General features: G+C 38.9%; 1 protein-coding gene and 1 long non-coding RNA gene across 2 annotated transcripts in view; both read right to left on the bottom strand.

Moving 5' to 3' along the window:
* The window catches only part of LOC146452553 (uncharacterized), a 172,781-nt gene that overhangs the window by 112,841 nt on the left and 47,031 nt on the right, over positions 1-12,909 (bottom strand). The window lies entirely within an intron of this gene.
* On the bottom strand, positions 727-10,949 carry LOC146452565 (uncharacterized). The gene is made up of 5 exons (XM_085097573.1): positions 10,692-10,949; positions 7,961-8,017; positions 6,673-6,717; positions 3,962-4,098; positions 727-2,313 (listed from the first exon to the last, which is right to left on the bottom strand). The coding sequence occupies exons 1-5, from the start codon at positions 10,793-10,795 to the stop codon at positions 2,198-2,200; spliced, it is 459 nt and encodes a 152-aa protein (XP_084953699.1). The 5' UTR covers positions 10,796-10,949; the 3' UTR covers positions 727-2,197.

Here is a 12,909-nt window from a genome sequence, read left to right on the forward strand (position 1 = left end):
GGTGACCGACTGTAAATTCAAGCGCTATCACACTGCTAGTGAATTCGAAAAAAAATTACGTCTTTTATTCAACCCTATCGAGCTGCAAGTTACGTTCAGACATTAACGTTAATGTTCAACTCCTTACAACACATAGGCCCTATTTGTTTTCAAACTGATAAATCACAAGAATTAGTACTTGTATTTATTCGAGTTTCGTAATCAGAACACTTTAACCCTCTCACTCCCAAGAGTGCAATATGGCACAAGAAGTCATTACGTGCTAATATTGGGTCAATTCATATGAAATTTGGACACCAAACAGATACTGGAGAGATCTGCACAATGGAAGCATAAAATCTCACCCCCCTCCAACATGAGGCATGATTAACCACCCCTCCATTTTTTGTAACTTTTTCCTCTTACACTTTTAAGACCAAGTCAATATTTGACAAGAAACTATGTACTGAGATCTGCAAATTAAGCTATATTTTAGGGGTATACCCAGTGTATACGAGAAGTGAGGTGTATTTTAAGGTTTTTATTTTCTCGTTTTAAACACTTTTCATTCTTTTCTGTTACTTCCTTTGTCTTAGCTGGAATGATTTGTACAATGCCCCAGATAAAACCTTTTAATTGGTGTATTACAGTTGGTGTAGGGGTTCACAGTTGCTGTTTTACAAAAATACGACATTTCCCAAATAATAATAATAATAATACAAAATAGTACTAGTAATACAAAAATGCTACCTTTACTCAAAGTTATTTTATTTATTTTATTTATTTATTCACCACGACATACAATCATAGAAAGTTACAGTGAATAATAGACTAAGATCTTACATAAGTTTAGAGTGAATAATAATAGTAAAAAAAGAAGTAAGAAGTGGCGAGGAGACCGCAAGAGACCCCCGGGCTAATACTGAGAGGTCTCCTCGGATATATGTTAGGACCGTAAGACTAGTAAAGACATTGTATTTAGGTTTTTTAACATTCGGTGGTAAGACTATAAAGACATAACAGAGTCGGACGTTTCATGCAATTAACTGAGGAAATCAAGAAGCTTTCTTTTGAAGGTGGATAGACTAGGGGAAGACGTAATCGAAGCCGTAATAAAGGAGAATGGTTATGAAGCCAAACAAGTTTCTTTGTTATGTAGATGTTTTTGTTAGCATTTTTGGCCTTTACCGTGCACAAACTACAATAGATTTTGAAATGTGTTGGAGCAACTGGCCAATAGAAACGTTCCTGTTAAAATATTCAGCTGTAGTGTGAACGTTAAAACAAAGGATTGTGCACGGTCGCGGCCCTTCCAGACCCTTCCAACCTAAATTGCAGCACCATTGTTATCAACCAACTTTGAACATGGCAAGGCTTCATAACCAGTCGCTCAATTAACTATGCTTTACTGTAGCATTGAGATAAGAATTGACATAAGAATGGATACACTCGATTGCAAAAACGTTGACACCTAAAAAGCATAAACCGTGAACGATGAGACCCAATGGCTTTATGGGTATAAGTGTACTAAATTTATGTGCATAATATTCTATTCTCGTGCGACGGTTGATAACCAAACTTGGTTGCACGTGGTGAATGATGGAAACTGTCCAAGCTTTCCTTAAAGTGTCAAGTTGGCCAACAAGGACCACTTTTTAAACACTACCCACAAATCCGTTGGGTCTCATCGTTCATGGTTTATGCTTTTTAGGTGTCAACGTTTTTGCAATCGAGCGTATAAACAACGATGTATTGTTGTATTCCATTTTGTTGTTAACACATCGAGAATCTCCCCCAACGTCTAAAAGAAAACCCCTATGGTGTGGCCATTCATAGGGGAGCTCTTCATTTAGCACGTTTCCATCTGTGCATGGATGAAAATAGCCTGTTCCAGGCTCCTAGAGAGACGCGCGAAGGAGCCTGGAACAGGCTAGGATGAAAAAAAAAATGGATTTACATGAAGAGCAAAACTAAAGCAAATCTGAAGCAAACGCCACATCTGCACAAATTTTGCCTTAGTTTGCTTCATCGATTTTGCACTAGATTTGCTACCCATAGCCACATTCGTTCCAGGTTTGTGCTTTTGCGCAAATATAATGCGTTCGCACACATTTTTATGGAATTTACTTATGGATCAAATGCGTTTTTGTTAAGCTTTTTTTTACATGACGCAAATAAGTGAAGGAAATGGAACTCAGGACAAATCTAACACACGTCATCAGTCGTCCGAGCAAGCAGCTAAACATGCCAAGACAAGCCACGCAACTCCGAAAAAGAGAACAACAGCTCCAGCAATTAGGTATCCCAGAAGGAGTATCAAAACCCAGCAAATACCTAGAAAATAAACAAAAGTGATTTTATAAACTCAACGCCAACCAGACAAGATGTTGTCCCATTGTTCCATTGTAAATAAATAAATAAATAAATAAATAAATAAATAAATAAAAATCAGATTTACTCAAATTGGAAGCCCGGAGAAGACCCTACAAAAGAGCAGATCACATCACCTTAACCCCGCAAAAGAATCTCACTCAAAAATCTTAATATCTCTGGGATTTCAACAAGGGTGTGTCTTTTATGAGGTGCCAGGGGCTTGTGGGATTTGAGAATGGTATAGAGAATATTACAAGACGGCGCGAAGATATGAATTTTACTGATTTTACCAACAAAGGCAGCGAGTGAGTAAAATATTGTTTTTAACACGAGAAAATAAAATTCATATCTTCAAGCCACCGTGTAATTTTCTTTTTATTATATAGACAAATCTATCTTTCGCCATTTCTCACCGAATGTTTCCACAAACAACCGTGAAAAAGCGGGAAATGACGTCATCAATATCCTCTCTAGTGAGGATACGGAAAATACGCCACTCGGGTCCTGGATGTAGTTTCGTATGAATTTTACGAGTGGTGTATTTTCCAGTAAAACACTCCTGTCTATACAATAAAATAGGAAAACAACTGCTTGAAATGGAGACCAACGTAAAAAATAGGGATTCTGCTGGCCTGAATTCGACGTTCATTAAAAGCTACCATCAGTGAAAAGAAAAGAAACTCTCGGTCCCAAGAGAGTAGTTGATAACTAAAGTGAGAACGAGAATATTTCCTTAGAGTCCTTAGGCTACGGGGATTAGTTTGTAAAGAAACTGTAGTGCTGTGTCGGTGTGAAGAAGAAACAAATGTTTGGTTTATCAACAGAGTTGATAACTAAAGGTAAATTATACACTGTAAGGAGATAACAATGCTGACCCTTCGAACGTTAGCCCTTCATCAAAGCTATGGGCTAACCAGCTCGAAACGTCAGCCCTCGAATCTCTTTACGGTGGCAAATGTACATAAACAATAGCCTCCATTTGGCGCGAAAATATGCTCAGATATTTGTCAGCGGACATTATCTGTTCCGAGAGCGAAGCTCGAGGAAAACTGTGAGCTTCGAGGAGCAGATAATGTTCAAGGACAAATATCTGAGCATATTTTTAAAGCCAAATGGAGGCTATTGTGGTTATTATCCTTCAAATAGTTTTTCACAACATGTAGCAACGAGCTTGAGTATTTGAACATTTCGTTTAAGAGCAGTTTACCGTCAAAAACGTTTAGAGCGTATGTTGTTTTTTAATACTACTTTATCGACCAGCAGGTTTATCTCTTCTTCTGTCACAAAAGCAAACCGTTCCCCCATCTTGACATTAATTTAATTTTATCATTAATATCATCGGTTATTCCCCAGTTTTAGTTGGGGCATATTCGGTCACGTGAGGCGTTTAGACCAATCGCGCGCGAGCGAAAATATTTGATGGATTATAACTTTAGTTATCAACTCTGCTGATAAACCAAACATTTATTTCCTAAGGCGTACGTCTAGAGATCACATAAAGAAGAATTTCTCTCAAGACTTTCTTCCAACATTGCAGCACTGAAGCGGAAGAGAACAGCTTATGCTGAGTCAGACCTTTAAAGTGTTTAGATGCTAAACAGGTTCTTACCTTTGCCATTTAAGTTGTACCAGTCATATTGGCTGTCACACTCAAAACACCAGTCCACCCAGGTACGCTCCTTTGGAACAATAACCACGGGAGGAGGAGGAGGCAATGCTGGTTGTTGGATGATTGGCTGAACTGTCCTAAAGCCGGTGATAATCAAAAGTGTTTCATAATGAATCTCTTTACTGAACTTAAATTGGATTAATGCAGTTAGAATGAAAATAATCTGGAGACCGCCCTATCTTTTAGCCGTATGATCTTCTCCAGTTTATACAAAGAGTGTTTGTAAAATACTCTTTGTATAAATCACTGCAAAATCTGCTGTAGGTTGCACCGTGGACATTACCGGCTTTTCCTAGTCAATTCAAGCGCTTTAAGGAATATGAAAGATGGGCTGAACATTTTGAGGAGGTGCTAGTCAGGGAGGCCCCAATGAACCCAATTGAAGAGAACGAAGTGGAGGAAGACGAAATTAGCGAGATGGATACAACAGAGATAAGGGAAGTAGAAGTAAGGGAGGCACTGAAGAAGACAAAGAGTGGAAAAACACCAGGTATAGATGGCATTCCAGCGGAGCTGTACAAAGCAGATAGTGATGTGGCAGTTAAGGAGCTGACAAGACTGTTTGATAAGATATGGCACGAGGAGAAGGTACCTGAACAATGGAAGAAAGGCTTGATAGTAAAAATACCCAAAAAAGGCGACCTGAAAGAGTGCAAGAACTGGCGTGGTGTGACATTGTTACCTGTGGCTAGCAAAGTAATGGGCAGAGTCATCATCCAGAGAATCCAAAACGGGGTAGACAGTGTCCTTAGAAAAGAACAAGCTGGGTTTCGAAAGAACAAGAGCACAGTAGACCAAATATTCATCCTCCGTAACATCATAGAACAGGTGAATGAATGGCAGGCGACACTTTATGCACACTTTGTCGACTTTGAAAAAGCTTTTGACTCAGTACACCGCGAAGGACTGTGGAAAATCATGAAGGCCTATGGGATCCCAGACAAGCTGATAAGAATGGTGAAGATCATGTATGAAGACTTTGAATGTTCAGTACTAGATGAGGGAGAACAAACAAGATGGTTCAAGATCACAACTGGCGTTAAGCAAGGATGTGTCATGTCAGGTTTCTTATTCCTGCTTGCTGTAGACTGGGTAATGCGAAGAACAACAGAAGGACAAAGAAATGGCATCAGATGGAACTTTACAACTACACTTGAAGACCTCGATTTTGCAGACGATATAGTCCTTCTCTCATCAAAACACCAACAAATACAGGACAAGACCAACCGACTAGTAGATAATGCAGGGAGAGTGGGGCTGAAATTGAATGCGCAAAAATGCAAAGTGATGAGAATGAATGCACGAAGAGAAGACAAAGTAATGATTGGAAGAAAGGAAGTTGAAGACGTCGAAGAGTTTGTATATCTGGGCGCGACTGTGACAAAAGAGGGTGGTGGCACGGAAGACATCAAGAAACGTCTAAGCAAGGCACAGGGAGCTTTCTACAACCTCAAGAAGATCTGGAATACAAGGAGCATTGGTCGGAATACAAAAATCAAACTGTTTAAGACTCTGGTACGACCAGTGTTATTGTATGGATGTGAAGCATGGAAATTAACAGCTGCCGAAGAGAAGAAATTGGATAGATTTCAGTTCACATGTCTAAGACGGATATTGAGAGTATGGTGGCCGCAACGCATGAGAAACGACACAATTTCAGAAATAACAGGCGTGAGAAAGATAAGTGACGAAATACGAAGGAGAAGATGGAACTGGATTGGCCATGTGCTTAGAAAGGACAGGAACGATGATTGTATGGTAGCAATGGGGTGGCAACCCGAGGGAAAGAGGAAAGTGGGGCGACCTAAAATCACGTGGAGGAGGACAGTGGAAAGAGAGTGCAGACAAGAAAGGTGGACCAGCTGGGCTGAAGCCAGGACTGCAGCAAAAGACAGGACTGGTTGGAAAAAGAAAGTTGCAGCCTTATGCGCCTCATGGCGCGGAGAGAACTAACTAACTAACTAACTAAGTAATATATCAAACACGAGAAAGCGTGTTTCATCATCAGATATCCAAACACTGAGAGGTAGGTTGAAAAAACGAGGTGCAGCCGAGTTTTATTGAATGACTTCAAGGTGTTAGGATATCCGATGAAACCCACTTTCGAGTGTTTGATATGGCTTCTCAGATGAGAAATCCAAGGCTAGAGTTGGAAAAATGTTCAGTATGGTAATAAGGAACACATATCCAAACCACGGTCACAGTAGTGATTTTCTTTGTTTGCTCTTGATGAATTTAGTCTGAAATGTCGGCCGTCTCCTCCCCCTATTGATGAATTATTCATGAAGTTGATTTCCAAACCTTGACGGTCTCGAAAATTTAAAACGTATTTCCTTGATCCAAAAAGGATTACCAGAAGATGGTGAGTTTAAAAATCGATCAATTACGTCCTGAATTGCACGCTAATGATATGCATGAACTACTAAATGACAGACATCACAAAGTGTTCCCTGCCCTAAATTCTTACTAAAACACAAATAATTCTGGCAAACATTACGCAATATGAAAACGACAAAAAAGGTCGGTCTTATATAAAGTATCCAACATCAGGGTAAGGTGCATTTTTGGACACTGAACTCGAAGTATAGATGGACTATGACTTATCTAAAAAGGAAGTTATAGCAAAGTTATTAAAATTAGGGAGTCCTTACCTCACGGTCTCCACAGTACGAATTTCCGTTGCATTGTAAACAGTACTGAAAACAACATTTGATAACTGATTGAACGTGAGCACTCGTACAAACTCCAGTATTTCATTAGAATATTGAAATGAGAAAGTGCTAACATGGAAACCAAACTTTATTTATTCATTCATTTAACTATTAATTTTTTGAATCGTAAGGTAACAAAATATATATTTAAAAAAAACAGTTTAAGTTACAAGACGAAAACAAAGGAAGGGAAGGGTGAGGCAGAGGAATGACAACAGGAACGGTGTCACGATCGACAACTGGCCCCCAATAATTCCCCCTATAACCAACAAAGTTATTGGTTTCGAGTTCTGATTGGTTCATTGCAGTATTAAAAATACAAAACTGAATGCAAGGCTGGCACTACGGCAAAGGGCAGATTTATTAGTGGCCAATATTTCGACTAATAGAATTAGCCTTCCTCAGGGCCAGAGCTATACTGAAGGAAAATACAGTAATGGCTCCATAATTAAAATTTGAAAAAATACATGGAAAAAAATGATTGGCTAATACATGACATGAAGACAGCGTACTTGTAAATATGAAATAACAAAAATATAAAAGTGTATAATCAAAGGCAGAAAGCATTAACAGTATAGCTAGCCTTGCATTCAGTTTTGTATTTTCACGTTCAAGTGACGCCTGACACGAGGTCTTTCACAAGAGAGATCCGGCAAAATTACCAGCACGTTTAATTCCTGCGTTGTGTGGACCTCTGCATTCAAAAGTTTTTCATTGTATTGCTTGTATCTCTCTTGATTGCCAGTGGATAGAGTAATTGCCCGTTCCAAAGTTCAAATGAAGACTGGGGACGTGTTTTTAAATTTTCTTTTAATCAGAAATTGGAGTCCATCACAAAAAAGATCACATTAAAATTAGTCAGATTACTAAGTTTGAGGTTCTGTCGTTACATTGCAACCATGCAAAAGGCTTTCAAAACTCGGGAAAATTAAAGAAACAGGATGGATTTGGGGAGCGCTATCTTAAAATAAGAGGCATTGGTATGGAATTTGGGCGACATTTGACAGGTCTCAGCCTGGTTACTATGCAATGAAACATGACCAAACTTGGTAAAATTAATAATTTTTATGTGATCTTTCTGGCGATAGGACTCATTTCTTCATATGACGCAATTTGAGTAATGTGTAAACTAGGGCCCAGTCCCTTTATGAACTGCGGAACAGGCAATTACTTTGGTTTTGGTTTTACGAATTGAAAGCCGCTCTAATAGTTATTGTGATCTGATTACCTCCCAGGCAAGCTAAGTGTGGCTGGCTGTCTGATCACGGCCTCTCTTTGCACAATGCTACAACGCAAAGTCGCACAGCGGCATCAGTAAATAATTAAACAAATCAATTTTATAGCTATCACAAGCAAAGAGCAAGTTGTTATATTTGATTATGTAGAATCCTGTACACGTTGGCAACTGAAAGCCAAATTTGTTATCTTATATAATTTTTAAAATTCATCCATTCTGCTTCTATCATGACCTTTTGAACATGGAAGGCCATAATGAGGGAGTGTGTGAGCCGGCTGCTAAAAACTAATAACACTAATCCAGTCTTCAAAAGTTGGCCAAAGTTTTGTTGCTTCGTCGGTTTTAAAAAAGAGAGAATAAAGGTATTTAAGGGAATCTATCTTCATTTATATTGTTCAGTCCAAACTGAAAGACTTGAAACAACACATTGAATCAAAACGTAAAAAAGTTAACATTGATAGACATGAAGTCGTAATAAATGCATACTGATATAGACTTTTGAAAACCACAGCTCTAATTAAAATTTTGCAAATCATTTTACTACTTTAACTTGCTGTTTTTAAAAACATTCTGATAACTGAAGATTTTGACAAATATTAAGATGAAAATTAGCAAGAAAATCCGACGTTTCGACGACTCTTAACCGATCAATGAATATCCAAGGTAAACGTGTTATAAGGGCAAGTACTGGTTTGTGAGAATGTAGATATTCCCTTAACAATAATGAAATAAATCAGGAACGGTTTGACAGTGCAAATATATTCAGTTTTTAAACAAAAAGTTTTAACAAATTGATTTCATTTTGCCGTGTCTGCACTCTGATAACGCCGGTACAGATGGCGTCAAAACATGGTAAGAACAAAGAAGTCGGCTCGTAGCGTGACTGATGTTCTTTAATACCACGTTTTGATGTCCTCTTAGTGTGAGTTATCAGAGTACAGACCCGCGGCAAAATGAAATCAATAACCAAGACATTTCGTGAGCGACTGAGCCGAGTCAAACACTTTCAAACAAACTGTTAGACTACAACACACACACACAATTGTGATCCTCTAAATTAGAGTATAATACGAAGGAATGTCCCTAACAATATTTTCAAAACTAGCCTTTATTCTATAAGGAATTTCTGACCCCAAAATATTACAGCATGTCAGTCGCTTTGCTGCGATCAGTGTGATCGATTACACTGTACTCCGAGATTTCTATCGGCGACACATATTAGGACAAACACTTCCTTCCTTTTCACATCACAACAAAGTTCTAGCTTTTTTAACCAGGTTGAGGTCACTTGCAACGGTCTTTGTCTAATTTTCCATCAGACGGTTTTGCATTCCTCAAAAAAGACGTTTGTCCGCTACTCGCCAAAACAGTTTCAGTGCAAAACGATGTTGACCAGCTCACTGGCTGGACTCTAGACTCTGACTGATCACGTGCACCCGTCACACTACACTAACGACATGGAGTTGTCAAAACGTCGGATTTTCTGATCGCTAATTTTCATCTTTTAAAAAATGTACTAGCGAAGAATACTGGAAAAATCTTTTATGTGGTAACTTCGTAGCGTCACAAAATTAACTCCTTTTGTATTCTGACAGATAAAAATGTCGTTTGAGAGCGGTTATTAAATTTATCTCGTACTCGTGGTGTTCAGGCTTCAGTTTCCGAGAAAGTGAGGAAATGAATGACGCGCGCAGCGAACTGAGTGCATACCTGCATAACTGATAGAAATGTCTTACACTCCCAAATGACCTTGGCAACAAACCCAAACTACAACAAACCAAACTTCGACGGAAAGCATCCCTCGTGAGCTTGCATGGTTAGTTAAATTGCCTTAATAGTTGATACTTGATTTTACCCTCGGTAAATAAGTTTGCTCGCTTGAGTAGAATCTCGCTATTTCAGCTATTTGTCCTATTTCGCAACGGCGTCGATTGCAAGCTGCAAACGGAACACTGTTTGACCTGTTCGATAGAGCTTAGAGAGCTCGACTGCACATTAGATAACAGTTTAGCAAGGCAAATGAGAACTGAAACGTTACATCTGATTTACCGAATACGAAATCAACAAATAATGTCGCTATGAAACTGGACAGTTTTTCGTAAAGTAACATATTCTCACTACACAATTTGAGGTGATCTCGTTCCACAAATTTTCAACAAAATTTGCGACAGCTGTGCTTTACACTACTCTAAGTGACTGAGGAAAGTCAGTCGACAAACACCACACTATTCCGTGGACATTAATAACTACGGGGAATCTGATGACCTGTAGCTCTGTTAAGACGGCGAGGTAATTAGGTCTAATTTAGAGTAAACAAAGGGAATTACTTCTTGGCATAGCTAGATACAAATTGAGTGAGTTGGCCATGCTTGCTTGAGTTCTTCAAAGCAAGATGAACGGTAGGCTAACCGATACATCAAGGGAAATTTTAGTGACAAGTCTATTTGAAACAATTTCAGTTTCGAATAGTGATATATTTGTTTGCGCCGACTAAAGGAATTTTCATCACTTGCTCTGTCAGTCTGCTTCCGTGTTTTCTCAAACGGAGCGTAACCGACCTACATCAGTGTATACCAACAAAAAACCATTCAGGCTTTGTCTGCTAAGCTAATTTTTATCACAGAAAGCATTTAGTTTAAATGAAATAACTTTCTAGTAGGAGATAACGTATGATCAAATGATCAGTCAGTATTATAGTATCAATGTCACACCGTATACTAACCCTTCGTCTGTAGCAGCTATCACTGTCTTTTTTGCTACCTCAACACCTCCAAACGTGGCGCGCTCCTCACGAACAGCAAACATTGCCCCTTGTCCAATGCTCATTTTAAATCTTGAGCGATTTCAGATACAGTGTTTATTAACCGCCTCACCGGTATTCCTTTACGCGGCCGTTAAAGCTTTAAGGGCTTATTGAGAAGTCGCAATTTCTTCCTGCTGACGTAACAACGTAGCTATGGAAACTAAGAAGTACTTCGCCAAGGGACGAAACTTGATAGGACATGGGTTTTGTTGCATTTTATTTGAGCTGGCTCTGTCGCTGGTTTCATATAGAACTGCTACACCGTGCTGACGAGTTCCAATAAGAACGAAACAGCAGTCCACGGTTGCAGCCCTGTTTTGTCGGTTTCTGTCGGGTTGCTGTCTCGCAAAGTCAACTCTTTCACGTAGTATCAGCCTTGCAGTTTGTGTTACAGTTTATTTTTGGCTGATTAGGTCTCTTGTAGATCCTACGTCAACTGACAGCATTATCGATCGCGGTCCTTTGCAGTTTTCACGACGAAAGAAGGACTGGGTAACGGCGGCAATGACTTCAAATGGCCCCCGGGCCACTATCCCAACAACAATGTCTCTCTGACGCACAAAGATACCAGCACCCGACACAGAAAATCTGGATACTGAATAAAAATAGTTCGCTGGGTTCGAGACACATCAATACAATGCAAAACTGAGCTGAACCACTAATCTGCCGTTCCTATAAAAACATGTACTGCGTCCCACTCTGTCGTAAGCCCCGTTCAAGCGGTTTTAACGTTTGCTTCAACATGAGTTCATCGCTTTGGTAGCCAAATGTCGGGGGCGTTTGAACAAGTAGTTCAACATTGTTGAAAGTGAAAAATTTTTTTGAAAGCTTGTTGAAAGAGTACTGTTGAATCAGATTTAAGGACGCTGCCTAGTAATACCGAAGTATTTGTGTGTGGTTTATGACTATGTGGGAAAAGCAGATCTTAGCAAGGGCTATTGGATTCCAAAATAAAAATTGGGGGTAGCCACGCATTTTTTAGAGATAATTAAGCAATAATATCTCTAAAAAAGCCAAAATACAAACCAATGTATGAGATTTCCCCCCCCCCCCCCCAATTTTCTTTCGAGAAACCAAAAGCACCTGCTAAGTTCCACTTTCTCCGTATATTTTTAAACCGCGCAAAAATATTCCTGTATTAGCAGGCACCACCCATAGGAAACCTGAGTATCTCGAGATGGGCAGAACGTATGCGCAGTAACAATAGTAGGCACCGTCCTTAAATTGGTTCAAACTTTCATTCAACAACTATTAAACATTATTTTTGCTCTCAAAATGTTGAATGGCGTTGAAGCCGTTTGAACACTCCAACATTTGCAAACATCTGTGCAACGTTTGTTGAACGAATGTTGCTCAAATGTTGAAACGTTTCCAAAGAGCCTTTAACTGGCATGTGAAGTGACAGTTTTTAAACTTCACATTGGAATACTCACGATTAACCAGCTTAGACAAAGAGTCTTAATATAGGTTACAGCTTGGGTGACCTTGGGTTCTTCTTTCCATCTGTGAAAATCGTTTTTTTTATTGGCAATTTAAATGTCAGTTAAGTTTTATACAGTTGTTGTATATTGATTACTTAATCATACTGAGTTGACTTATAAAATATAAATTGTATTAAAGAAGAATTCTCCATTTCAAGACCTTCGAAACATTGCTGGGGAAACAAATATGAGTTTTAAACTCTTCAGCCCAAATGTCATCAATTCTCCTCACCATTTTATTTGTTAGGGTACAGGTTGGGAGAATTTGTTTGAACATGAACATGTTCTATCTTTGGTGATCATATACTTTTTCCTCATAACCTACTTGTTTAAGGAAGTAGTGATAATTTAAGGAGAAACTTGATATTCATCACCATTGGGGCTTTTAGAGTTGACATCCCTTTATTTCCCACAAACTTTTTTCAACATTTGCTGTTTGTATGGACCTTGCAACTTTAAAAAAATCGCTCCTTAGTAATGACTTTGGCCATTTGATAATGACCAGTGAACGTAAATGTACGGCTCTAATTTGAATCATTAACTGAGGAGTTAATAGTGCTAAAATATTAAATGCTCTGAGTGTTTCCTACCTATGTAAACCCCCTATATGGGGGTGGGTGGATTATGACCCTGTATATCAAAACATGCAGCTGTTA

The sequence above is a fragment of the Pavona decussata genome, unplaced genomic scaffold (assembly GCF_977016875.1).
Source record: "Pavona decussata unplaced genomic scaffold, jaPavDecu1.1 SCAFFOLD_366, whole genome shotgun sequence".
In the NCBI taxonomy this organism is placed as follows: domain Eukaryota; kingdom Metazoa; phylum Cnidaria; class Anthozoa; order Scleractinia; family Agariciidae; genus Pavona; species Pavona decussata.

What these genes read in the sequence shown, in the direction of transcription:
- LOC146452565 (XM_085097573.1), bottom strand. Translation starts at nt 10,795, where the DNA reads ATGAGCATTGGACAAGGGGCAATGTTTGCTGTTCGTGAGGAGCGCGCC. An exon ending in ATAGCTGCTACAGACGAAGG is followed by an intron (nt 8,018 to 10,691) that starts GTTAGTATACGG and finishes TTTGCGTTGTAG; the next exon opens with CATTGTGCAAAGAGAGGCCG. An exon ending in ACACTTAGCTTGCCTGGGAG is followed by an intron (nt 6,718 to 7,960) that starts GTAATCAGATCA and finishes TGTTGTTTTCAG; the next exon opens with TACTGTTTACAATGCAACGG.